The sequence below is a fragment of the Ochotona curzoniae genome, unplaced genomic scaffold (assembly GCF_017591425.1).
Source record: "Ochotona curzoniae isolate NIBS_2020 unplaced genomic scaffold, NIBS_Ocur_1.0 scaffold_2453, whole genome shotgun sequence".
Taxonomy (NCBI): domain Eukaryota; kingdom Metazoa; phylum Chordata; class Mammalia; order Lagomorpha; family Ochotonidae; genus Ochotona; species Ochotona curzoniae.
In genome coordinates, this window is record NW_024467094.1 from 4774340 (window position 1) to 4801153 (window position 26814).

Here is a 26814-nt window from a genome sequence, read left to right on the forward strand (position 1 = left end):
TTTGCCACTATGAAGCACATGAGTGAGTTCTCCCGTGGAGTGGCATTCAAGGATCACTACAGGGTGGGCAGCAGAGTTGAGTAGGGTCTTCTCCTTCCTCAGAAAGGAAAGTAGAAAGGAAATATGTAACATCATTTCTATGGGTGATGGAAGGTTTGCGTGTGGACTGATTTACAAGATGAGTGTGATGATACCGATGTGGACTCTTCATTCTTGCTCCCCAAGCCTTCACCGGGAGGATGGTAGTATCATGAGGAGGGGGCTGGAAGGTACTAGTATAGGGTGAGTGCCCACCTCCTTGTAGCCCCAGTGGTAATGCCTCTCCCTTCTCCAATGGAAATAGAACTTCAGTGTTCAGACTTTAGGACACACATTCCAGAGTAGGACATATTAGCGTCCACTGCCACATAGAGCCTTGGCCAAGCTCGCCTCTTTGAGCTGTGGATGTATTTCCCAGCTGTTCTCAGAAATGAGCTTCATGCTCTCCAGGGCAAACCTCCAAACTGTTCTCCACCAGCCCATCCTCTGAAATTGGAAATGCCTCCCTCCAGCTTATCAGGATCTTGTCAATAATGAAAGCTCCAAACTCAGAATCCCTCCATGACACAGAGACCTGGTATGGTTTAGGTGTGTCTACGGGAGAAGGCATCTATGACACATGATTGGCAAGCTGTCGAATGGTTAGGTCCTTTACCTGTAGGTCTGAGAGCATCCCTGGGTGGCCAAACCCATTAGGCCCACGCTAGGCTCTCGCAAGGAGTCTGGTGGACATCTGGGTTTTCTGAGGACACTACCCTGGGGCAGGTGTAGTAGGATGCATGCAGATCAATTGAAGTGGGGAGGAATGCAAAGAAGAAAAGGGTTGCCAGTGGGGAGTGGTAAGAGCTGGGTGAAACTTCAGAACTCATCTAATAAAAGTTGGCCATTTTATAGATAGGGAAACTGAGGCACTGAGCAGGAATGTGACTCACTCTTGGTCACAACAGTAGGATGGAGACAAAGCCAGGCCCTGTCTCTAGAGCCTTGGCCTTGTAGGTTTTTTGTTTTTCTTGCAGAGCATACCACCTTCTAAATATGAACCCAGTAAGGCCTATCTTTCATATTGAATATGATGTTAAAATGCTGAATTTATTAAAAAAAATAACATTTGGACTGTGAAAGATTTTTCATTAAAACACATAAGCTTGCTTGAAAATGCTTACTTGGGGGCAGCGTCTGAGATTCAGGGAGGCAGGCAGAGGAATGTGTGTGGGAGGTAAGGCATCAGCCCTTCTCAGAGCAGGTACCTTCTAGGGTCCAAGTGATTGGTAGCCCTTTCATATTACCTTAGGTCAAGTCCATGGTTGCTTGTGAAAGGAATCTGAGAATGGAAGGCTAGCAGTGGAAGACAAAGGATCTCTGAAAAAAATGGATTGAGTACAGGGGCAGGAAGATGGAGATGAATATCCCTCTGTGCTGGGAGATTTGTGAGGCCCCCAACTCTTTTGACACAAAGAAGCATGTGGGATGTGCACAAGCAGGAAGAGGGGAGCAAATGAGGGCAGAGGCCGAGAGTCTCCCAGGATATGAGTCTTTGGCCAGAGCAGGAGCCTCTGAGCTTAAAGCAGGCTGGGTCAGGGGCTTCAACAAGGGACTTGCCACTGCAGCCACTAAAGCTGGTCATTTGGTTGTGTCATCTCTGACCTAGCATCTCCTCTCCCTTCTCTCCCAAAGGTGAATGGAGAAAAGCTTTTGGCTCCCTGCCCTGGGATGTCCTCTCACAGGTGTGTAAAGGATAAACCCTTGAAGAAGACCAGAAGACCAAAGAATGATCCCATTCATCCACTGTCTTCATTGACAGTTCTGACATTGAGAACAGTGGGATCGGGGAGAGGAAATTAGGGTTGGAAGGCCAATGGAAGTGGAGGAAATCGAGACTGAGGAAAGGGGGAACAGGCTGAGAAGACAGGTCCTGAAAACTGAGGTTGAGACAGGAGTTTGTCGGGATGAAATAGGAAAGAAGAGGTTACGGGAGAAAGTTGGGTTCTGGGGAAAGATGGAATTTTTGAAGCTTAAACTTATCCCCCAAGACACTGGGGAGCTCTGAGGGCAGACACATTGATAAACCACATAGGCTATTGATAAACCACATAGGGGTGGAGTGAGGAGTTAACTGGAGGATGCCAGGCAGGAGAAATGTGAGAGCATGAGGAATGGTAGGAGGTTCATGGCCACTCCAGGCTAGGAGAACTGGAAGAACTGTCAGGGCAGGAGAGACCCAATGCAGATCATGGTCCTTTCCTATCTGGGCAATGGAAACATGCAATAAAAAACAGAAGGAGTACAAAGAGACCTTGGGCTTCAGCATCCCTTGATAAGGGGCGGGAGCCTTTGTTCCAGGGTTGGCATGACAGAAGCCAGTGGCCTGGAAGTCGCAGCATCTGGGTTCCATCCCCGGAACTCTCTCTCTCTTGAGTCTACTTTGTCATCTTGTTCCAAATATGTGGGTGAGTAGGATGAATAAATAGGTCTCCATCTCCCCTCCCCCTAGCTGTCACTGGGAGATTTGTTCCATGACCCCCCAGTGGATGCAGGAAATCACAAATGGTACTAGACCCTACATATATTTTGTCTTTTCTTATAGAAGTAATTATCTATGTCCCAGAAAAGACAGTTTTCTGAACTTTTGATATGGGGACTGAATTGGAGCAAAATTGTAGATTTCTCTCCATTTCCTTCCCTCCATTCCCACCTTATAGACTCAAAGGTAAAGTATAAGAAAAGCTTTAAAAGAAGTAAGCTTTCTAGTACAATTTTCTGAACCAACTGATGTCAGAGACTTTCAACCAGTGGTAAGGCCGGCATGAGAAATCTTTTGTAATCAACCTATCAAACAACCCCTGAGACAGACAGACAGACACCTTGTCAGAGACATGGTGGAGGTTGGAGGAAGCCCTGGGGAAAACAGGATGGCAGGAGAACTTGGTATTCAGAAGATGCAAGTGCAGGATGAGGTTAGGCTTCTGGCTTGCTTTATGCACCTGTCATTATCTGGGGAGGGAGTCCCCAATCGTGTCTTCTGATCCTTCCTCCTCCCCACCACCAGACAGCCTGGGTGCAAACTGGCCAGAAGCTGAGTGATTTAAAGATGTTGAACTTACAGGCTCAGCCTGTGAGACAAACCTTTGTTGTTGGGGGGAGATTGCTGTCTATAGATTGATGCCCTCCTTTCCAATCCTCCGAGCCTCACTTTCTGAGACAAACACTCATAAACCCAAGAGGACCAGCCCTTTTGAAGGTTTATGTGTTTCTGAGGAGGAAAGCCGGGAGCTGACCCTGGCTTCCCACCCCCACAGTCCCAGGGTCACCGCCTCTGGCATGGGTATGGGGGAAGCCAGGGCAGTGTTCATGGCCTCCAATTTTCATTCCCTCGTGTTGCATGCAAGTGTTTCCTCACGTTGGGGAGGGCAGAAGGAGATGAGAGCTTTGTGGTTTGTGAAAGCAGTAAGAGAAGGCAGTCCTTGGGTTCCCCTGTTATCTGTGAACATGGTGAGATTTCACAGTACCCAGGCCTGACACAGAGGACTTGTCCCCCACCCATCCTCACCAACTCACACACTTTTGGAAGGGTCATCCATTCAGAACCCAGGGCAGTAAAATCCCAGTGAAGGGCTTTGTTGGCATCAGATCAATGACCATCACCTTATTAGGATTCCCTTAATTCACTTGTCTAGGGTTGATTCTTCCCAGGTCCAACCCCAGGAGGGTGCCCTGGTATTGAGAATTGGGGAGCCCCTTCTCTGAGTCCCTTGCCCTGGGCTCTTATCTGAGCTGGGGAAAGTAGATCCCATTTAGTTCTCTGTGAGCAGGGATCATCTGCAGAATATGTGAGCTTCTCCCACTGCAGGGAAGGACTGATGCAAGGGAAAAGCTGCCCAGTCAGCCCCAGGCCAATAGCTACCGCTTGAAGAGACATGGGTCTGGAGCAGCAGCAGCAGCAGCTGAGAAGGAGGAATAGAGCTGTATGGCCCTGGATGGAGGTGGGAAGGCAGGAAGGGGAACTAAGTTCTAGCAGAGAAGGGCCCAGGCAAGTGGGCAGAGCTGGGGAGACAGGAGCGTGCAGGTGCAGGGCAATCACCTTGGGGACAGAGCATCTTCTCTCTAGAAACCTCTGCCTCCATCCTGCCTGGATACTCATGGGAAGAAACACGCAGAGTGCAGGGTGATGGCAATGGTGAGCTCCTGAGATCCTGGGCATCACCATGGCCCTCCCCACCCTGACTCTCTGGAACCCTACAGGTACCTCCTGGGGCAGGGTTGGGGGAAAGGTGGGCCTGAGTTTTGGATAGAGCTCAGATGTGGAAGCCTGAAGGAAGTGTCAGGAGAAACAGGTAGCTGGGGAGGCCACCCCAAATATCCCTACATCCCATCTTTACTCCCTTCTGGGAGGACAAGAGCTCAAACCCCATAGCTTTCAAGGGTAACACAACCTGGTCACAGGCAGGAGCACGGTCCCATCCCTGCCCCAAGGGAGAAAGGGCAGGGCAACCAGCTGGAACTGGGAAAGGAAGGGAAAGCTCTCCCTGTTTCCAGGGTTTGAAGGGAGCATGGGGGCTGGTGTGGGAGAGGAAATGTTGGGGCCCTGAAAGGTCCACAAAGGAAGGGTCACTTAGCAGGGACTAGAGGGTTCCAGCAGGCAGAAGAGAATCATTGTTGTGCTTATGGACACAGCAGCTCTCTGGCTGTGAGAGAGAAAGCAGGCAGTTTTTAGGCACTAGAAGATTTCTGTGATGCGGTTCTAGGTAAAGGAATGAGACAGAGTCTCTTCAGTCAGCCCACTGACCATACCTGCTGGCCACTGCAGACCCAGGCAGCTGTGGACCCCGGGTCAGACAAGGGTCTCTTGGTTGACAGAACCTGCAGCTGAGTCCCCAGGAGGGGGAGGAGGGAGCGTGAGACTGAAGGGAGTTGGTCAAGATTGGGGATGGGGTAGGGGAACTGGGTGAGACTTGGCGGCTTGCCTTGCTCACCCGCCACTAACTGTATGAGAAGAGGGGGCATGATCACTCCAGATGCGAGGCCAGGCCATCAGGGCAGTGTCTCTGGAGAGGTATGACTTTCTGGACAAAGCTGTCCCACGTCCACTTTTAATAGAAGGGGAGAAGGAGAGGTTCTCGACTCTCAGCCTGCCCCATCCTGCCCAGTGGCCCTGGCCCTGCACCATCAGTCACACGGTCACTTCCGTCTTGCTGGCCGTGTAGCAGGTGTGGTGGCCGGGGATATAGTGCAGCTGCTCCACTGTGTTGTGTCTGCGCGAGGCAAAGGCGTGGCGCTTGGCTGCTGTCTGGCTCTGGCCCAGGGTGGCGTAGGAGTTATTGGAGGCACTGGGATGGGAGTGCATCTTGGTCATGCGGTAGCGGTCCAGCACAGGCGTGGACACAAAGACGTCCGTGTGGGAGATGGCCCGCGACAGGGACTGCTCGGGAAAGGCCGTCCGCTCCGGGGACAGCAGCGGGTCCTGGGAGTGCAGGCGCTCCGTGGAGAGCAGCTGCTCATCAGACAGAATACGGTCGTAGGGCATGCCGAACTCATCTGACAGGCCCCGTTGCGGGGACAGGACCCTGTCCTGCGACATGGCCCTTATTGGCCGGCGGGGTCGTTCCCGTGGCAGCGGCTTCTGTTGCGACATCTGGATGACATTGAGTGGGAGGGTGCCGCGGGCAGCCAGGTCTGGCAGGTGCCTCCGCCTCATGTAGTACTCATCAGCCTCCTTGTCGGCTGTAGGTAAGAGACAGAGAAAGGACAATTGGAGTGAAACTGTGCCAAGATACAGGTAGAACCCCACGCCCCTACACACACACACACACACACACACACACACACACACACACACACACACACACACACACACCCTGTAAGCTTTGGAGGGCTAACAGGTAGACCTGTGTCATTTACGGAGTGGGACTTGGAGGCTCAAGAAGGTGGAACCTATGCACCTGTGTGCAATGCACAGACCCCTCTATGGGGCTTATTATTTGTGGGTCCAGATTCAGGCGGTGGGATGTTTGGCATTTGGGGGTGAGGAACGGTGGTGGAAACGTGGATGGAGGCAAGAATCTGCATCTCTTACAAGCTTAGAGTCTTGGGATGCTCCGGACAGTGACAGGAAGCTAAAGAACTTTTTCAAGATTCCCAGTAAGTTCATGGCAGAGTTGACAGCAAACACAACTCCGTGGCCTTGCCCTGCTCCTATGCAGGATCTGGTACACCATGGGCCTGACATAGAGTGGCTCTATGTCTCTCTAAAATGCTTCCCAGGGAACATTGTTCAGCTTTCCCATGCAGTCTGAAGCCTGTCTTGATGGAAGCCTAGTTGCAGAAGCAGCCTCTTGCTGGAGTGAAATAAGATGCTCTGACTAGGAAGCACTTGTGAAAATGCCTCACTGGTAACTTAGGAACGTAGTAACACCTTCTCTGGAGCAACAGCCAATGTACAAGAAGGCAGCACATGGGCACCCAGGCTCCACACACCCTCAGCAGCAGCAGGTGCTATACTGACTCTGCCTGGGCCCACAAAACAAGCAGTCTGCAACAGTCTCCATGTGCAGCTCATCCAAGTTCACACTGCCCCCATGCCTTTCAGCTTACCAAGAACACACACAATCCTGCCTTGCCCAGATTTCAGGAACGAAGCCTTGTGAGTCTCTGCCAAGTATAGAAAAAACTGCCTACTCTTCTGCTGGCCCAGTGGGCTCCCTGATGAGTATATTATGCCTCCTGAACCGCACTCCCTCTTTTTGGGGGCATCTGTCAGATTTCTCAGATCACCCACCTGTAACCGTAGAAACCTGATGTTCAACCACAGGGGTGGCTTATGTGCACCTGATATCAGGCCAGGGTAGGCTACTCTAAAGTTTCAAGCAAATGCTCTGCTCTGGGGCTCCAACTGCAGATGGATAATCATCAAAAGAGACTCATGGGGGAAATGAGGGGAGGAGATCTCAGTGCCAATAAACTAGGAACATAGGGCTATCCCTCAAAGAGGTTTTGGTGTCCTAAACCTATCAGTACTCGGGGCCTCTCCAGACCCAAGTGGTAGAGCTGGGCTCACTGGATGGATTAGACCTGACTGATGAACTAGTGTTTGTGTGAGATGTGGAAATTCTCAGGTCCTTAAAACAGTCTTGGATAGATTCGTGAGGGATCTGATTATGGGTCCCTGAAAGAGCCCTCAAAGTTCTTGCCATTGCTAGCCTCTGTTACAGTGTAAGATATGAGGCAATCATAGAGCCATGGTTTGAAGAAGGCAAGTGAGGTACAGATTGGTGGAAAACTTTCTTCACATGAGTTGAAGTGCTGCCTGAGGATTCTGCAGTCTGGCTACTGGGAGAGAGAGCTCAGCCCTATATGACAAAAGCCAGGATCTTTTTATTATTATTATTTTTTATTACTCTTCCTTCCAACTCTTTGTTCTTAGGAGTGTCATGGATTTGGAACAGGAGAGTGAGACATAAGAGGATCTCATGGAGACCCACCCTTCCCGAGGACAAACCCCAACCCAGGAAGAAACTCAGCTTACTTAGTCTCTTCAGAGATGAGTACTTGCTAGGGTTCGTCTTCACTGCAGACTCATAGGATGGGGGTAGATGAGCCAGGTTCTGGAAGGAGCGTGAGAAGGAGAGGTCATAGGGCTCGGTGGCCGATGTCAGGATGTTGTTCTTTCTTGGCTTCTCTGCAAGGAAAGGGAGAGGTGCATTGAATTAGGAAAAAAGAAGACTGTACAGAAAGAGGGAAGCACCTGAGTTCCCCCTCCTCATTTTCTGCCCCATCCCTGATCAGGATCCCTATCCTGCTTTCCTGGTTCTCTGTGCTGGGACACATAGCAACTGACTCTTCGATGCATAGCAGACTCAACTCTGAGACTAAGAAGTGGATTCTTTGTTCACATGCATTGCTGCTTTGTCTACCTGATGGAGCAGAGGGATATCCTAAGATCATTCACTTCTGTGTGCCTTCCCTGGTAGCTTTAGACAAACACAGCCCTCAGGTGCAGGAAACTCTGAGTTTGGAGCAACTGTAGAAACTTGTTTATGTACCTCTGAGAGAACTGATTTTAGCAGGCAGCCCCACTTAAACTCCAGCCCACACTCTTTCCATCATATCATTCCACCTCTCACATAGCTCTTTCTACCTTGGGCCTTTCCAAGCCTGGGGTCTGGCAAGCCACTGTGAGAACACCACCATTTAATTCTCTTAGTTAACTCCAAAGCTACTGGGGTAAAGAATATGGACAAAAGTGCTTGGCACATCTTCCCTACTCTTACTTCGTCTTTCCTCTGGGATAAATCCCTGAGACTAACATAAAGAAACCGATGCTAAACCTGGAGAAAAGCATGGAGGATAAAGTGAAAAGGAAGTGAGTACATGACCAATGGGGGCACCATGCAGGGTGAACTGGCTGGGGAGGGAGGGGCAGATTAGAGATAGCACAGGAGAGGAAGGTGAGTAAGTGGCTGTGAAGGTGGGAGGTGGTGGGGGCAGGTGGCAGAGAGGAACAGAGGTTCCAAGACAGAAGACAAGCATTCTATGGGTGACTGACAGAGGGGGAGGCACCACAACAGAAAGTCAGCCGGTGTATATACCGGCAAAAGCAAGGGTGTTATTCCCAGATAAGAGGTGTTTAGGAGGCTATTGTCTGGTTGCATCATTCTGTACCCTGTTTGGTCGGGAAATCTGAGGACCAAAGAAATTTTGAGCAGGAGGAAATTCGAATTCGATACTGTGGGAGAACTATGCCAAAACCACAGCAAGAAATTCTATGCCTTGGAGCATACAGAAGCCCTTCTAGGCCCTATCCAAGGGCAGCCCCAAGCACAGGGAACTCCTGGTTTCTATGTCGCTTTCCTGCCTGCATTGTCACCCTCCCAATACTGGGGATTGAGCCAGGGAATTTCAGCCAATATGCTACTGATCCCGCCAGCTTGGTACATATGTGAGGGGGTGGGGATGCTTGCATCCCTGCGAGATCAGAACATGCTGTACAGAAAGAGCCTCCCTGGCATGGACCAGGACACATGCCACGCAGTGGAGTGGGCAGGAAGCTGGGAGTGCTGCTCCCTAGAGCTGGTTAACAACCGCTAATTCTCCGGCTCTTGTTGCTTCACTTTGGTCCATGCTAGAGAACACACTTGCCTCTGCCCATTGGTGTCAACCTCCCACTGAGGGTGTCACTCAGCTCACCCTCTCCCAAGTGTACTCTCTCTGGGGGACCATTGCCCTTCCCTGGAGCAAAACAGCTCTGTCTTGCCTTTGAACTCCATCAGGACTATCCTTGCTCCTTTGCTTAAGCCTTGCCTCATACTGAAACGTCCCTCTTTGTATTTCCTCTATCAGATTCCAACTTCACTGAAGGCTGTTGGCTGCAACAATATTGCATATTTGCAGCTCACAACAGTATCTGCTCTTTAATCCATATTGCTCTTCTACACTGTTTCACCCAGTTTAATATCTAACCACTCTCCAATAAATTGACTTGAGTGGATCTTGTTGATCTCTGAAGAATACAATCTCCTTGGCAGCAGAAGTATTGCTTTCCACTTTTTTTCTCCTGATTCCTTCATTGCACTTGGCACAAAGTAAGGTTCCGACGAATGCTTTTTGGTTAATCAGAGTCGACCCAGACTCTAATTAGTCGCTCTGCTAGTTCCTGGGAAATGTGTGACATCCAAGAAGGGACTGTAGAGAAAACTCTGCTCCCATGGCCCTGTGAGTTGCTTAAGGACAGGGACTGGGTCCATGTACTTCTCCTTGCACTGACTGCAAGAGGGAAGACAGGAAGAAGAGACGGAGGGTAGAATGGTTCCTCCTCCTGTGTTTGGGAGTATGTGCACATGTTGGCTCCCTCTGAGTAAGTCAGATCAGTGCTGTTGTTTCAGAATGTAGGAGCTCTCATTTGCCTTTTCTGGCTCCTTTTCCTATTTCTGCTTCATCACCATGGGCATCCCCCAGGCTCCCTGCCTCTGCCTTCTGCTTCTCTCTTTTAGCATTTTTGCACAGATTGTCTCTACTCCTGAGGCTTCTGTTACTGCCTCAAAAGCTTAACTTCTATCTTCAGCTCTAGTATCCCCGAACGATTCATTTTTGCATACCTAACTGCCTGCTGGATAGTTTTTCTTGCATATCCTATAGTCCTGTCTAAATCTAGGTTTCCAGATCTAAGCCCACCATCAATGACTCCATCCCCTGTGCACACTGGCTATTTCTGATTCCTTACATGGTGTTGAGACCTGGTTCCCTTTGTTCTATTCTAGCTTAGCTGGAAATTTTACTCAAAATTGCTTCACAGAAGCCACGTTCAGTTAGTGATGAGGCTGTCTCAATCTTCCGTTCAGAGTGTTTAATGTCTGAATCTTTCCTTTCTATTCCTACCATTAAGATTAGCCTTTCCTATTTGTAATTTTTCTGAAACTCCACAACCTGACACATCTGACTATACTTGTTGCCTTCATCACGTACTTGTATTGCTGCTGGGAGTGCGGCATTCAAGGGCATGTAAAAATATTCAGTTGCCCTCTGCTAATTATCACCTTCTCCAACCTTAGCGTAGTCTGATATGGGGGTCGGGGATGCCTGTCGGGTGAGCCTCAGAATTTACTTTGAGTTTCTCTCTCCCCTACAACTCTAATGATGCTTTCACCCTCTTACAGCAAAAAGTCAGGATGACTAATAGTTCACAGTTTACATGGCTGTCTTATGTTCTGTTGAGTTTTGAGCAAATGTAAACAAAAAGTTTTCCCTCTGCAGTTCTGACTATGATCTGGTGAGAGGATGTTGTAGCCTAAGTGGGAAACGCAGCCTTGTGATCCTCTGACACTGTGTGAACACTCTTCAATTTTACAACTTACAGTCTGTTCCCCCACCAGGGTGCTGAAACCCAGATCAGTTCTGAGTTTTCTCAAATTTAGTTGGTTGTGGAGAGGTTGGAGATAGCTTAACCAACTCTCATATCATTCGTAAGTGATACCACAAGTAGCACAGGGCAAAGGAGAGTATTAACTCTTTGCCATGGTCTTGTGGGATTTATGAGTCAAGAAGTGATATAAACTGAAAGTAGAAATGGGCTAATACAGGCTCTAGCTCGTCTCCTTCCATGGCAGAAGACCATTGTGATATTAGAGAAACACCAAGGGACAATGGTCTGAAAGTGACAGAGAAGCATTGTGGCCATGGAGGAAGGTCAACACATGGCTCTTTGTACTTCCCAGCTTCATGCATTGATGCCCCAACAGGCATCAGCAGGTACAATAGAGCCACCTGAGTGTGAAAGAAAAGCAGAGTGTACTCAATCGTCTCTCACCATGTGTAGGGGTCTGGGTAGCACTGCTTAAAATCGGATGATTATACTGATGGTCACCTGAAAGCAATGGAAAAGAAATTTGTAAACAAGGGTTCAGACATTCCACTGTCGTCAAAACAGCAGTGGCTTCTCTTTCTTGCTCAAAGGAAACACTTCTAAGAAAGGCAGGGTAAAAGTATTATTAGTCTCAGAGAAACTTGTCCTGACATTTCTGTCTGTTTACTTCTGTACCAGGACTAGCTCTGTTGCCACGGTGACTCACCCACATCCCTCAATGTGGTTGACCAGCCATGGAGGTTTGGTTGGGGTGAGGGTGGGTGAAGACAAAGGAGCATTTGGCAAGTATACTACCATGGGATAGGGGACTGAGCTGGGAAAGTAGATTCTTTGGAAATTAGTGTATCACGGTGTGATTAATCAGAAAGAGGATATGGTTCTAATGTTCCATGCTCTTAGAATGTAAAATTTGAGCCTTTCCCCCCCATTCCCCTTTCTTCATCTTCCGTATCTGGTAAGTACCTGAGTCCTAACTATAGCCATCCTATAAATCCAGACATGACTGTTTGTCAAGGTTTGTTTTAACTCTATGCTCTGGCCACTTCCAAGACATCGGTATATTCCTGATAGACAAAATTTCCTAAGTCAATGGAATCTTTACATAATTCCTTGGATTAAGACTGGGACTCTTTAATCTGTCAAACACACTATCCATTTGGAATGTGGATTTGATCAGTAGATCAGAATTTCTCACGTGAAGATGCTGTTCTTTCCCAAGACAGACTGATAGCCAAGGGAGAGGCTATTTTCTGCCAGTAGAGTCTGTTCTACCCTGAATGTGAATTTAATCTAGAGAGAAAAATCCAGGAAAGGAGATAAAGGATAGATTTCTTTCTTTTTTTTTTTTTTTTGCTTTACTTATACCTAAGAACCAAGGAGAAAATTGGTTTCATTTCTTTCCAAGCAATATGGCAGCACCAGAGAAATAAGTGAAAGAAATGGGAGAAGCTAGAGTTCCTTGTGGAAACTGGCAGTTGGTGAGAAGTGCTTCTAGTGTCTTCTGTCATGATCCAGATATTACCAGGCAACGGTTGTGGATAATTCAGGTTCCACTGTTGATTTCTAGAAGCTGATTGTGCTCCATACATCATGCTGAAAATTTTCAGAAATAAACTTTCCCAGTGATCTTCATATGAATGGGGAATGCATTGAAGCAGAATAAATACATGTCATTGGTCTAATCTTACCCAGACACTGTATAAAATTCCTTAAATACCTTAATGATATTCTATTGTAAATTTTTAACAGATGAATTTTTGCAAAAGATAAATATCTTGAATTTAGATATTTGGCTTGCAAATCCAGTGATTTTCCTTTAGTTTGGATCTCCCTAAAGAATTTTTGCTTGCATTTTGTTTTATTCCTACCTTGACATTAAGAAGAAAGTTTCTTAAATTAAGTAAACAGAGCAAAATTAAAACAGTCCTAAAATAACCATTGTGACATTTCATTGTATTTCCTTTAATTTCTCGCCTATCATAAAAGAATATGTGTGATATCATCCCTTTGTGCCCGCCTGCGCGCGCGCACACACACACACACATGCACACACAGAAGCATTCAAATAATATCGCAATGAATAATCTTGGATACATGTCATTTTGCATACAGATTACAGTTCCTAAAATGGATTAAAACAGTGATTTGATTCTGACACTTGCACAAAAAATGACAAATATGTGAGGCTACTCACTGGAGCATTTTTCTAGTGGTGAAAGCAAAAATACAAATGAAATGCTACATATATGTAAATAAAAATATGTAGTTTTTCCATCAGGAAGCATATTACACATACTGCTTTAATCTTATTCACACTTGAACAACAGCATATCTGAATATGTTTTCATGTTTTAGAATATTTTATATAGCTTTATAACAGTCTTTCTACCAAATAGTCTATTCTTTATGTATCATTAAAACATTGTACATTTGTTTTAGTATGATATACTTAAGCATATCTCTGTATCTTGATAGGTTGTGTAAGGATTTAGTGTTAGACTGAAGAATGTAAATTTCTGATTATGTCTCATTTTCTTGGACTAATAACTAAAAACAACATTTCTAATTTAAAACACTGTCAGTTTCCTAGCAGAGTGACAAAGGAGACTGATAGATTTTTTTTCATAGTTAACTATTCATCTACTCCTGGAAAATACATAGCTTGGTTCTGATGCCTTGTTATTTCATCAAAATGTTGAATTCTATATGTACGTATATATAAATACACACACACATATATACTTATGCACATTCATTAAGTTGTAATTTTTGTGCTAAGACTGTTGTATTAAGGTAATGATTTTATAAAGCCAACTGCATTGTATTCCATCCTTTTATATACCTTGAAACTATTCATATAGCATATGAAATCTCTGTTCTTTGGAAGATTGAGGGAACAAATAGACACTAGTATTTTTTTCTATGGGCAAGAGATGGGTCCTTCTTGTTTCTTCATATCATCAACAACATACAGATAAGGAAACTGAAGTGTGGGGAGGTTGAAAATTGAGCTCATTGTGACATAATACGCAGGTAAATTTGGGGTTAATCCCAGGCTGACGAGGCCACATCCTTTAGACTCATGTGCGCTACCTTCTCATATGCAACAACATAATCCTAACATATTGATTGGCTCACCCTCTGTAATTCTAGATGTAATTGCTAGTTACTTATTCTTTTCAAACATTTGTTCATTGTGCATTTTCAATGTTTTATTTGCTTAAAATTATAACATGACTCCCCACCCATCGCCATGTATCAGAGAATATCTATGATTTTTTTCTTAATTTTCCACATCATTGTTTTCTGGATTAACAAATTGTTGAAGTCATTATTCCTTTTCATACAACCACCTCTTCTACTCTACATGCTAGCTCTCAGTTTCTACGGTCAAATAAATAAATCATGCTTTGCTTTTATAATATGGTCTTAAAGCATTATATAATCTTAAGATTTGTTCATTCCTGCCTCCTACATTTCCTTGGTTTGGTTTGTCCCTGTTTCCTAATATCTTGGCTTGAATCTTTACTCCATCTATTTTCATTCTTTTTTTGTAAATAGCAGCATTTTAGCTGTGGATTTATCTCTGGCAGTATCCCACGAGCATCAGTACACAGTGTTCTGAATGATCCATAATTGCATCCCTGATTTCCTCTTTGACCTCAGAGTTCTTTAGTAGAGTGTCATTAAATTTCAAAGCATTTGGGTTTGTTGGTTTGAACTTCTGCCGTTAATTTTCGTTTTTATGGCACTGTGGTCAGAGCACAGGACCTTTTTAAGTTCTGCTCTTTGGAACTTGTTGAGATTTCTGTTGTGGGTTAATATAAGATCAATTACTGTAAATATTTTATAAGTACTTAGTGGAAAAGGATATTGTCTTTTTCTAGAATTCAGAATTGACATGTACCTATTAAATCAGACATGTGGATGCATTATTCAGTTTCTCTGTATCATTAATTCATCCTTCGTGTGTTTCATCTGTTGAAGATTACAGGAGATGCACTAAGGTCTCCCACTACTCTTGTGTTCTTGTCATTCTCTCACTGTATCTATTATAGAGTTGTTTGTTTTTATGTATTTCATAGCAACATGATTCTGCATACAAAAACTTGTGATGTGTTATGTCTTCTTTGTGGACTGTATCCTTTATCATTGTTAAATACCACTTTCTGTCCTATTTAATGGTCTTTTTTTTTTAACTTTTAAGTCCTCTTTGGGTGATATTTATATTGCTCACTCAGCTTTTTTTCGTTTGCATTTCCCCGATAAACTTTGCCTATCCTTTTACATATAACCTCTCTGTGTCATGTTGTTTTAAGCTTGCCTCCTTTGAGAATACATATGAATTTATCTACCTTATGTGCTTTGGGACTTTCTGGACTGTCCTGAGAGCTGAAAGTCATTCCTCCTGCTCAGAAAATTGTCCCAACTTCTAGTGGAGTATCTTTCCCTTCCTTGCACAGTAATATCTTCAGCTCCCACTCTTCTTCATACAGCTACAGCTGTTGTGACCGAGTGGGATTCCCTGACTCAACTCAGGTCAGTTTGAGTTCTTGCATCAAAAATCACAAGAGGACAGTTGACTGGGTCTGTGTGTATGGCTGAATTCCCAACTATGAGTAGTCATCAGAGTTTGGAACATACAAAGTCACTTTTTAGACATGGCAGCTTGTTTTTTCCACAGATGGCCATGGTTAAGTTTCTAGCCTCACATGCTTCCCCAGAACCCCATTATTCCACCATGGGTTGCAGGATGTTGAAATCCAGGGACCATTGGCATCGATGAATAGAACGCAGCAAAAGCAATGGTGCCTGTCTTCAGAGGCCAGTTTGCAAAGGGTAAATGGGGTTTCTATATGGCTGTCTCATTCAGTAATCCTACTTTGTATCCCAACCACGATATCCAAATTACACGAAAGGGCTACATGTACATATGTTCTCTAAATGATTTTTATTTTGATGAAAAAATTCAAATCCATGAATACAATGTCTTCAAAATTTTCATGATAAACTTAAGCTACAAAAACTATGCATGGATTATTTTTTATTGCTTAGTCATAAATACTGTATGATATGAGAATATCATAGTTCTAGCATTTACTGGCTGAAGGACATATGAGTTCTCTTCAGTTTTGAAATATTGGGAATGGAGCTTCTGTAAGCAATCATGGTTTTCAGGTTTCTGTGTCAACAGAACTCTTCACTTATCTGATACAAATATAGTCATGCATTGCTTAGCAAAGGGAGTGTGTTCTGAGAAATATGTCAATAGGTGATTTGGTCCTTGTACAACCATCATGGAGCACAGTTTCATAACAGAAGCTGGCCAGGACATTTCTGCTAAACAGTGTAATTTTAAGAAACCTCATAAATGTTGGTCCATCACTGACTGAAGTGCCCTTTGACATTCGACTGTACCTAGCAGTGCAATTAATGGAGGTTATGACAGTTTCATGTTTACTTGGTTAAAGAATCTCCCCAGATGTCTTGCAGTGCAGCTGTACATTATACAGTCAAATCAGACATGCAAGAGTTGTCTTATTTCCCTGTATTCTTACCAGCATTTGTTTATCCTCTATTTATGTTTTCCATTTTTTGTATCCATGACAGGTGTGTAGTGAGGTATCTCATTGTGGATCTAATGGACATGTCCCTAATGCTGAATATGTTGAGTGTGTTTCCATGAGTTTATGTCCTCTTTAGTGAAATAGTTTTACTTTTGTCCATGTTATGATCAGGTTGCATTTTTTCCTGTTAAGTTTTGAGGCTTCTTTTTATATCCTAGAAACTAGTCCTTTTCTGCGCATCTGTAGCTTGCCTTGCAATTCTTCAAACAGGGTCTTTCGCAGAATAAATGTCCTGTTTTACCAATTTATTAATTTTTGTCTGTTTTATTGTTTGTGCTTCTGGGTCAAGCCAACTGTTTTTTTCCTTAATGTTTTATTATCATTTTATGCTTTACACAATACGTTCTAACTAATTTTTACACAAGCTGTGACTTAGTGTTAATTTTTTTCTTTGGATATCAACCTGCATCAGGATAGTTTCTTGAAAATCATCTTTCTGTCATTGACTTGCTTTAGCACCTTTGTCAAAACACGTTTGTGGGATATATTTGTATGACTGTTTCTGGGGATTTTATTCTAATTTCATTTATCTGCATGTCTACACCTCTGCCAATTCTACACTGTTTTGATGACTGTAGACATATGATATTTCTTGAAACTGTGTAGGTTGATCTCTCCCACTTTCCTTTTCAAATTCTTTTAGCTATTCTTGTTCCATGCCTTTCATATAAATTTTATTACAATATAGCTAAAAACAAGTTGCTTTAAAGAATTTCATTAAATATATGTGTTTGGTGGGGGAAGAGTTGACATCTTTACTCTGTCTGGCACTCTGAATCACAGACATGATATCTACACTATGTTGTTGTTGTTGTTATTATTATTATTATTGGAGAGAGAGAAACGTAAGCTCATATGATGGCTCAATCCCAAATAGTATTTAGCAGCTGGGGCTGGGCCAGACTGAACCCAGGCACCTGGAGATTAATCCTTGTCTCTAGTGTGAACACAGGGCTTCAAACACTTGGGCCTTCGTGGCTGCCTCTCAGGGTGTGCATTAGCAGAAAGCTTGAATGGAAAGCAGAGCTGGGACTGGAAACCAAGGACTCTGGTGTGGATTACGACTATCCCAAGCAACGGTTTAACTACTGTGCCAAACACCTACTCCGTTACCATTTTAGTTCCTCTGATACTAACATTACGCTTTTACAGTAATTTTCTTAATGGTTACAGTATCGTCACAGTATCAGAATTCACATAATTCCAGAAGCATATGGAAACATGGTGATCCCTCTTCCTTTGTATTGTCCCCATCATTTATATTACATCCATCTACATATGTATACATTTACGTTTACCCAATGGTGGAGTATTAACATTATCACCTTTTATATTTTGTGTCTTTTTAAAGAGTTAGACGTGTGAGAAGACATGCTTATCAGAGACTCTTGTATTAACGGCATGTGTATCATTTTTGTGCTTTCGTGTCTTTTGATGGATTTGAATAATTGTCTAGTGGCTGTTTCCTTTCAGCCTATAAACTTTCTTTACCATTTCTTAAAAATCACATCTCTTAGTAAATCAAGTGTCTCTATTTCGCCTTTGTTCCTCCATAGGCCATTCTGGGTTGATAGTTTTTCTTTGGAAGTTTGGAGAGGTCTTCCCCATGACCTCAGGTCACTATTGTTGAGGACATGGGATGAGGTATTCATCTCATGGCTGCTTATGTGTTTGTGATGAAAGGGCAGGCATGTTGGCCGTTGCTCCAAATCTAGCAAGTCTGCTGCTACCAGAGAAGCAGAGCAGCCAGCGCACACAGTGTACTGCAGGGTAGCCAGAACACTCAGCTTGATTTCACCTCATGGAACCGCTGGGGAAGTGACAGAGCACCTTGTAAAGCTAATGAACTCTCACTGTTCTTACCTCAAGCTCAGCAATTGTTGAAGCATAAACTCTTCTCAGAGTGTTATATACTTGGGGTCAGTTTCCAAAGCATGGGAATGGCTGCTTTCACACATATATTTTTCTCAGCTTCTTGGTTGATTTCTGGGGGAAAGCATCTGCCAGCCTTCTCTCTGGAGCATGACCAGCTTCACCTAGCTCCCCTGTCACTCTCCAGCTCCCTAATAGCCTGGAAAGCTCAGTGATCAGCTGAAGAGATACTGAACAGAGGTGGTAAAAAAATAAGTGTTTGTGTGTGGGGCGGGGGGGATAGTGTGGAGCTTTGACTGAGTTCTTTCTTCCTGTAGAACTTACAGGTAGCTTTCAGTATCAGAATGATCTCCAATGCAATTTAGGCCAAGCACTTTGTATCCAGAGAGAATCCCATCTTTGTCTAGATTTCAGACTCATTCTCATATTTGAATAGTTAGAATATGGGCTAGCCAAAACCATTAAACACTGACAACACGTCCTAGGAAGGAAAAAAAAAAGTCAATTTCAAAGTTTATCCTGAGGTATTGAGGCAAGTATTTGTTGCCCCAAACCATCACAGATTCAGGAATAATAATAACACTTGCTGGCCTTGCCCTATCTGAGTGCAGACTCAATGACAGCTTCTGCTTCCTCCAGATGGGAGCCAGCAGTAACTCAAGCAAATACCTTTTTTTTTTTTTTTTTTTTTTTTTTTTTTTTTGCATCAAAGCAGGAACTGGATGGTTTTAGGATAGTCTTTTCCAAAGTGGCTCTAGGGAAGCCTGTGGGTTCTCTGGAGGCATAGCAAGGGCCACTGGTCAAGGCAAAGTGTCTCCAACAGAGCAGCCTGCCTTTCTTACCCTCACCCCATCTCACCCAGGGCAGCTCTGTTTCCATCTGTTCTCTGAATTGGGCTTTTATTAAGATTTCATTACAAGGAACAGTTCCGTGAGTAGTAGGCTTAACATCTGTGGAGCAAACATAAGTCACTGTGTTTTGCAGGTGAGAGAAGCCCAGAACAGTGGAGTTTTCTGTTGTGGTGGGAGAAAAGAGTAGGTCTTGAGTCCCATTTCCTAGGTTTGTATTTCTTCTAGGAGGCTTCATTGTCTGAAAGCTGGTAAATCTTCCTTTGCCACATCTCCTGTGTGCACTCTACAGAGCCGTGTAGGTTTGCAATCCACTTCTTTAACACCTTTGGCTCTTGTAGACATGGATTACATGAAATACTGATTCTGAATTCTGGGGAGATTGAAAATGGTTCTGAATCTTTGAACCTTGCCTATTATCTCCTTCCTTTTGGATACTTATTACGTATGTTAAAGGCTCTGACAAGTCAAGCACAAGTAACTTGTTTTGGATTGTTTATTGACTATGGGACTCCCTCATCTACCCCTAATGTAATGTAGACAAGCTGGGGATAGGAAGCATATACATTCATTTGGGTATTTGGGGGGGGGAGCTTTAATAAAGGCAGTGTATTGAAAGGAGTTAACAGAGTATAGGTCCCCCGCAAAGAATGAACTGTATCCTAGCATGATTAACAGAACAGCGAGGTTTATCCAAACTGCTGATGAGAGGTCAAAGAAGTTAGAGTGCTTTCTGAGACCCCAAGGCAAGGAGAGCCGAGTAGACAGTGCCCTCCGATCTGTATTTTGCTCAGTCCATCAGGTTGGATTGAGCTAGACTGCCATGAAAGTGCAGAAAGGCAGCCTTGAAATGAAATATCCCAGCTTCACTCTTTTTGCCTCTTTTGCTATTTCTAGAATTCAGTTAATTTGTTTGTTTGAGAGGCAGAGTGACAGAACTCGTATCTACTGATTCATTTCCCTGAGTGCCACTGATTCATCCCCTAAGACTCCCTCTGCCAACGCTGGTCCCTTTGCTGGGGCCCAAGCCTAGGCACAGGAAGGCAATCCAAGTCTTTGTAGCAAGAACCTCATCAATGGAGCCATCACTGATGCCTCTTGGCGTCAGGAGCAGAGCTAGGAAACAGAATCCAAGAGCTTTGATATGATGAGTGTGTTTTGATTGGTGGCCTAACCGAGATACCAAATGTCTATCACCAGGGATTTCTCATTTATCAAAACTACCCAACAACTGTAGAACAAACAGCTCAGTGAACTAGACCCTAAAGGTCAACACCAGGAACACCGAGCAGGGTGAGGAACCCACAGAGAGGATCAGATGGAAAAACTGTTTACCATGGAGAAATTTGCTCACTTTGACCAATGGTTGGCTGTAGGGGATCAGGTGTTCTGGGAAATGGATAAGGCTTGAGTTGTCTGGACATAGCTGTTGACACATAAGGGAGAAAAGCAAAATTCATGGTGTACAAAGAATAAAGACTAACAATCCTCTGATTTTGCCTGGGGTTCCTCTCTGCTGGGATGTGTATCTACACTCTTAAATTTGGCACGCTGCCTCTCCCTGGACTCATCAACTGATCATATCTGCACTCCAAAGATGATCAGTCTCCCCTCCTTCTCCCTCTCAGTGAGTCCTGGGTCTTGGCACAGTGCCCAGGTGGGGCCAGCAGCCTTCCTGATGGATTGAGCAGGATAACACAACAATTAATTACCGCTCAGGACTCATTGGTCGATAGGCTGAAAGATGGCAACGTGACAAAACAATCTCCATCTGAGTTCAAGGCTGTGTGAAGGAAGCAGAGGAGGTAGCTGCGGTCTCTTTGCCCACCGAAAGCGTGTGGGTCACTAGCAGTGATGAGCTGATGTCTTGGGAGCATTGTCCCTCACTCCTGCAGCCCACGCTGGCCGAGTGGATGGTGGATTTGCTGGCATTGATACCAGGCTTAACTGCTAAGGGAACAGACTGGCTTTCTCTGTGGCACAAATAAACAGGGTGTCTATATGAGGGTGCCCGCATTTGTATGTTTTTTTATGTGCGTGTTTGGAGCCGGGAGGGGATGAAAGAGAAGAGGGTGATTTGATGTCAGGTGCTTTGGATTGATAACTCAGCCAAAGACAGAGAAAAAAAAAGTTGTTTCTGTTTAGCAAATCATAAGGGAGTAGGGAAAAGGGAACAAGTAATGCCCAAAGGTATCAACATTGGCTTGATCAATGAGATCCTTAGAGGACAAAACCAAGAGGAAATGTGCATATTGCTTATAGACTCTTCAGTCTGGGACCTGATTGATTGCCACACTCTGCAATTGCTGTGATCACCTCCTGATTTCCTCTTTGCCTCCAGTCTCTGCAGCTTTGGATTCACCCTAACTGGCTGCCACTTCAGTCTTTCTCAAATGCTATTACCCTCTTGGGCCTTGAGCATGCAAACCACCAATAGGTGCATGCAAGGTATTCTCCCTAGCCATGAATACATTTGTAGGCTTGTCTGAGCCGAGAGATGCTGGGACTGTCCTGCTTGTAGTCATCACAAGTGTGGTAGCAGCATTCACTACCCCTCACCCAGTCCACACCACCACTCCTGCTCCTGGCAGTGGGGGAGATTTGAGCTTATCCCTGAGGTAAGGTAGGTAACCTGAGATAGATTAGAACAGATTTCTTTTCTATAGAACAGCATGCATCGCTGTACTTCTAGGCATTAAATCATGACTACCTGGAGAACGTGGCGTCCTCCTCTCTCCCACGCCTGCCTTCTTATCCATGGCCGTAGGGAAGGTCCAGCATCCAAATCCTTACCTGTCTTTCCAGAGAGTTCCTTTTATATGCAATCATCACCCTCCCAAACTATTTCTTTCTCTGTAATGTCTCTTACCCCATTACCTCTTGCTCAGTTCTTAGCCATCCTTCAGAACTTTCCAATCCTTTGTGCTAAAGGTGTTTGCTTCTGGCTGGGCACACACCCATGACCTGTAATTTCTTGAGAGTTGTTCCATCTGCTGGTTTACTCCACAAATGCCTCCAGTGGTGTATGTGGGGCCAAGCTGAAGATGGAAGTTGGAAACTCAATTCAGGTCTCTCAGAGGAATAGAAGAGACAGACCCAACTACCTTTATGCTCACCTGCTGCCTCTCAGGCCTCATCCTAGCAGGCAGCTTGAATCAGTAGTGCAGCTGGGACTCGAATCTAGGCACCCTGATGGCGAATGCGAACATCCCAGTTGGCCTATGAACTACTGTACCAAGTGCCCAGGCAATGAAAGAGTACATAGATACATGTAATTACAGAGTAATATAAAATATTGTGAAGATTTTGGGGAATTAAGAATAATTAAGGGAAGTTTTATCTTGCTGCACATTTTCTCTTCACCCTATCGGAGTTCCTCTTCTACATGGCTGTCTTTTATCAACCAAGGAGTTGTTAAAGTTCATTTCACTTCTCCCAGTCTTTAAAATTTCCCTATTCCCTCTACTTGCATTTTATCAGCAATGTTTATTTTTATTTGACAACTAATAATTACATACATTTATGCAGGACAGTGTCATGTTTTGATCTATGTCTTCCTAGTGGAATGATTCAATCAAGCTAACTCGCCTGGTGTATTTATTATTTTTTTGCGGTGGAGAATATTTAAAACTTAATCTTTGAATGGTTCTGAAATATGTAATGCAATGTTATTACAGTCACCATTCTGCACAATAGACAGAATTTTTAAAAAAGGTCTATTTTAAAAATTTTTATTGGAAAGTCAAATATATAGAAAGGGGAAGAAGCAGAGTGGAAGATCTTTCATTCGCTGATCCACTCCCCGAGTGGCCACAATGGCCAGTGCTGAGCTGGTCTGAAACCAGGAGCCAGGAGCTTCCTCCAGGTCTCCCACACAGGTGCAGGGTCCCAAGGCTTTGGGTTGTCCTCTCCTGCTCCCCCAGGCCACAAGCAGGGAGCTGGATGGGAAGCGGGGCTGCCAGGATTAGGTCCAGCGCCCATATGGGATCCTGGTGCATTCAAGGAGAGGGCTTTAACTGCTAGGCCACTGCTCCTGGCCCACTCAATTTTTCATTGTGCACAATAGATCACTAAAGCTTGTTCCTCTGATCTAAGGTGTTTTATCAGTGCAGATAATCACTGATTAGTGTTCAGATAACAAATATAGAAGACTCAATAAACTGTAGGGATTGTCTAGGTTATTTATATGTATTACTTCATTAAATCCTCACAGCAACTCCAAGCTGTAAATGGGCACTAATAACTCCATTTTATAGATGTCAACGTTGAGGCTCAGAGCAGAACACTATTTGGGACATGGCTGTGAATAATGGCACGGGCTGATGAACCCAGACCGTCCAACCATGCTGCCACTTCCTGAACCCCCTAGTGACCGTAGCTGAGCAAATTCTATGTCCACCCAACACTGTTCATCTGGTCAGGGGCACAGTCTCCTCCAATCAGCCCTGAAGAAGGATGGCTGCCCCGGGAATCCTATCTATATTGCAATCATAGATCAAACCACCAGCCCACTCTGCCAGTGGAGAAGAAAAAGAACAAGGACCACGTTCAGCCTTGTCCGTGCAGTTCCGTGGTGAAGGGAAGCAGCTTGTTAGCTTGAGAGGCATCGGCCATCATTACAGAGTCAGACTCTCCTGCTGTAAAACTTGTCCTTGCTTTGTTTGTGAAAAATGCGCACGGCGTTTCTTCTCATAAGTATGGGGAGCACGGAGCAGAGCGCATCTGAAATGAATGACTAACCTTGACAACAGGCATGTCAATGGTGCTGCCAGCACTTTATAACATGGTGTTCGGAGGCACCCCTTCAAGCGTGGCGGAGTGAGGGTGAAGTCTGGAGGAAGTGCCCCATTCCTGTGCTCATTTGTTGGGTATCTGGAAGCAGCTGAGTGTTGGTCTCCCCTCAGAAAACAACCAGCTTGTTTTCATTTGTAAAAACTATACAACTCACACACGTTACTGTTTAGGATTTTTTTTTTCACATTTGAAAAGGATCCTAGTTGGGAAGGTGCTTTTTCAATATCAAAGTATGTAAATACTTTTTCAAGTTGATCGGGAACACTTGTTTAACTGTGGGTGGCAGCCTAGCAATCAGCTACCTAAAAGCATCCCGGTCTTTATGTGTTATTGTGGTCCTTGTTGTTTAAGCCTGTTTTCTTTTTTTTTTTTTTTTTGGTTAGGATCTGAGGTGTTCTCATTTACATAATGGAAGTAGTCAAAGCTTTATTCCTCTTCACAGGCAGAACTGTGTGGGCATCCTCGATGATCCTCCCAAAGGAAAATTCCTAGAATCAAATTTTCTAGGCTAGAGGGAATATGAGTATAAAGGTAATGGTATAGTTTTTGGTCCCGTTTGTTGAGCTGACTCAGCAATCTTCAGCCCAATGCCAGCACAGTGCCCATTTCCTCATCTTGAACCACATTTGTTTGGTCTCTTGTGAGAGTGATATTTTCCGGCTTGGAAGGTATCTACCAGTATCCCATATTCAATTCTCTTTGTATCTCATTGATTACTATTAAGATCAACCAGTTTTTTCTTTTTCTCTGCGTTTGAAAGATATTTGAATATGTCTGATAATTTCTTATTCCTGGGGAGATGTTTATTGTCATTTTATCATTTTAATTTTTAAGAGTTCTGTGTGTAAAGGGTACAGATTTCCCCAGCTGGTACACATGACAACAGTTCCCCCTGTATTTTAGTATGTGTGCTACCAAGGTGAGTACAATTTTCCAATGTTTGAAAGTCATTGTTTTCAATTTGAAAATATCTTACATTGAAATGCCATCATTTGTGTCAGTATTTGCATCTATGTCTTGTCTTTTCAATAGTATGTTTGTTTTTTGCTCACAAAACCATTTTTGGAACCGACTATCGGCCTGGTTTCAGGTTAGGTTCTGAAAATTATTCTCTTCCCACATGGAATACATTTTGAGATCTTTTTTTTTTTTTCACGAATTCTCTTTTGGCATTCTCATCTCCAATGTACATGCCATTCATTTTGTTATATCCATGAGATTTTAAAAATGCATTGCAAAATGGTTAAATATCAACTGACATTGCTTTTTCTTAGTTTTTATGCAAACCCAACTTAACTCTAGACCAAATAATCAGCCGTTGAGAAGGACAACATGATTTAACAAATGATTATTCAGGCCATTTGTATTCTTGGTAAGGGAGGCTTTCCCAAGTGAACTGTCAATGGATTTCAATCCAGAAAATCATACTCATATTCGTTCTGTAGTTTTGAGACCATTTGGATGGTAAATGAAAAGCTAGTGTAAATCAAAGATTATAACTCAGGACCAATCTCGTATTATAAGCAGCAATGGAATCCATCAGGGGACTTCAAATTGGGAAATGGGATGAAAAGCTGCACATAATGGTACAGAATGTTGGGCATCTATACATGGTCTTTGAATAATATCTTTGTTTTTTTTTCTATGAGCTCTTTGAACACCTCTTATAAAAGAGAAAGGAGAGCTAATGTGTGTCTATGGAAGGGCATGGTAAGCTAAGTTTCCACCTATAGTACTGGTATCCTCTATGGGTGCTGATTCAGGTCCCAACTGCTCCTGCTCTGTTTCCTGTCCAGCTCCCCGCTAATGCCTGTGAAAGGAATGGAAGTCCTTGGACTCCTGGCTTCAGATCCACTCAGCTCTAGCCATTGTAGCCATTTGCGGAGTGAACCAGTGGATGTAAGATCCCTTCCTTTCTCTCTGCCTCTCCTTCTCTCCATAAAATCTGCCTTTCAGATAAACCTTTTTTTTTTTTTCCTTATTTTTAGAAAAAAGTGCCTCTAGGGAAGCCCACTGCAGGTAGACTGCTGCTGGGGAGGCTCTTGTCCCAGAGCCTCTCCTTGGGCCTGCCTCCGGCTGGGCGCTCCTGCATGCCTGTGCCAGTGTCCTGGGTCTCTGAGTGAGCACAGAAGTACACGTCAGTCCTGCGTTATTAAGTGAACACTGATTTCTACCAAATGCCTGTGTCTCTGTGTTCTCTCTGTGAACAGTAATTCATTGCACATAATCCCATGTTGACTGTTCTATATTTTTTGGTACTGTTCTCATGCTGTTTTCATCGTTAACATTTTATACTACCTTCAAACATCGAAATGTCTATCAAGGAAGCTATCTTACTTTTTTTGCATGTGTGTGTACCTAATATGTTCACATTACCCGTTTATTCTCCTAGATATATTGTATTACTATTTTGTTGAATTAAGAAATGTAGCGGGGTGTTTCATATTTTTCTTTTTATTAACTTGGAGGCAACTGAACTCCTTTTCCTATTCAGGGACACAATATATATATGCCTGAGTTACTTTAATGAACTATGTACATTAGTAAGTATTTTTCATCTTCTTTCCATCGATCTTGTGTTTTTCTAATGAAGTCGTCTATTTATACTCATTTCATATCTTTCCTTGCTATAGTTGATCAAGTATCAAGTTTGGTAACCATCATCTCTTTTTATAAAGTTTTATTGGAACAAAACTGTAGCTACTGGTTTCCATGTTGTCTTGGATACTACACTGGTAATTGAGTAGTTAGGAAAGAGAACATCTAGAGCTGTTTGTTCTGT

At 44.0% G+C, this 26814-nt stretch overlaps 1 protein-coding gene across 4 annotated transcripts in view; it reads right to left on the reverse strand.

The window, feature by feature from the left end:
- Window positions 1-4668: 4668 nt before the first annotated feature.
- The window catches only part of SHISA6 (shisa family member 6), a 269982-nt gene continuing 247836 nt past the window's right edge, over window positions 4669-26814 (reverse strand). For 2 of the 4 annotated variants that reach the window (XM_041001156.1, XM_041001154.1), the window contains 3 exons: window positions 11336-11392; window positions 7559-7711; window positions 5207-5757 (listed from right to left, as the gene is read on the reverse strand). In XM_041001156.1, the coding sequence (XP_040857090.1) occupies window positions 5207-5757; window positions 7559-7711; window positions 11336-11392 (761 nt within the window). Of the gene's footprint in view, window positions 5758-7558; window positions 7712-11335; window positions 11393-26814 lie in introns of all 4 variants that reach the window. The other 2 variants (XM_041001157.1, XM_041001155.1) reach the window with 2 other exon arrangements.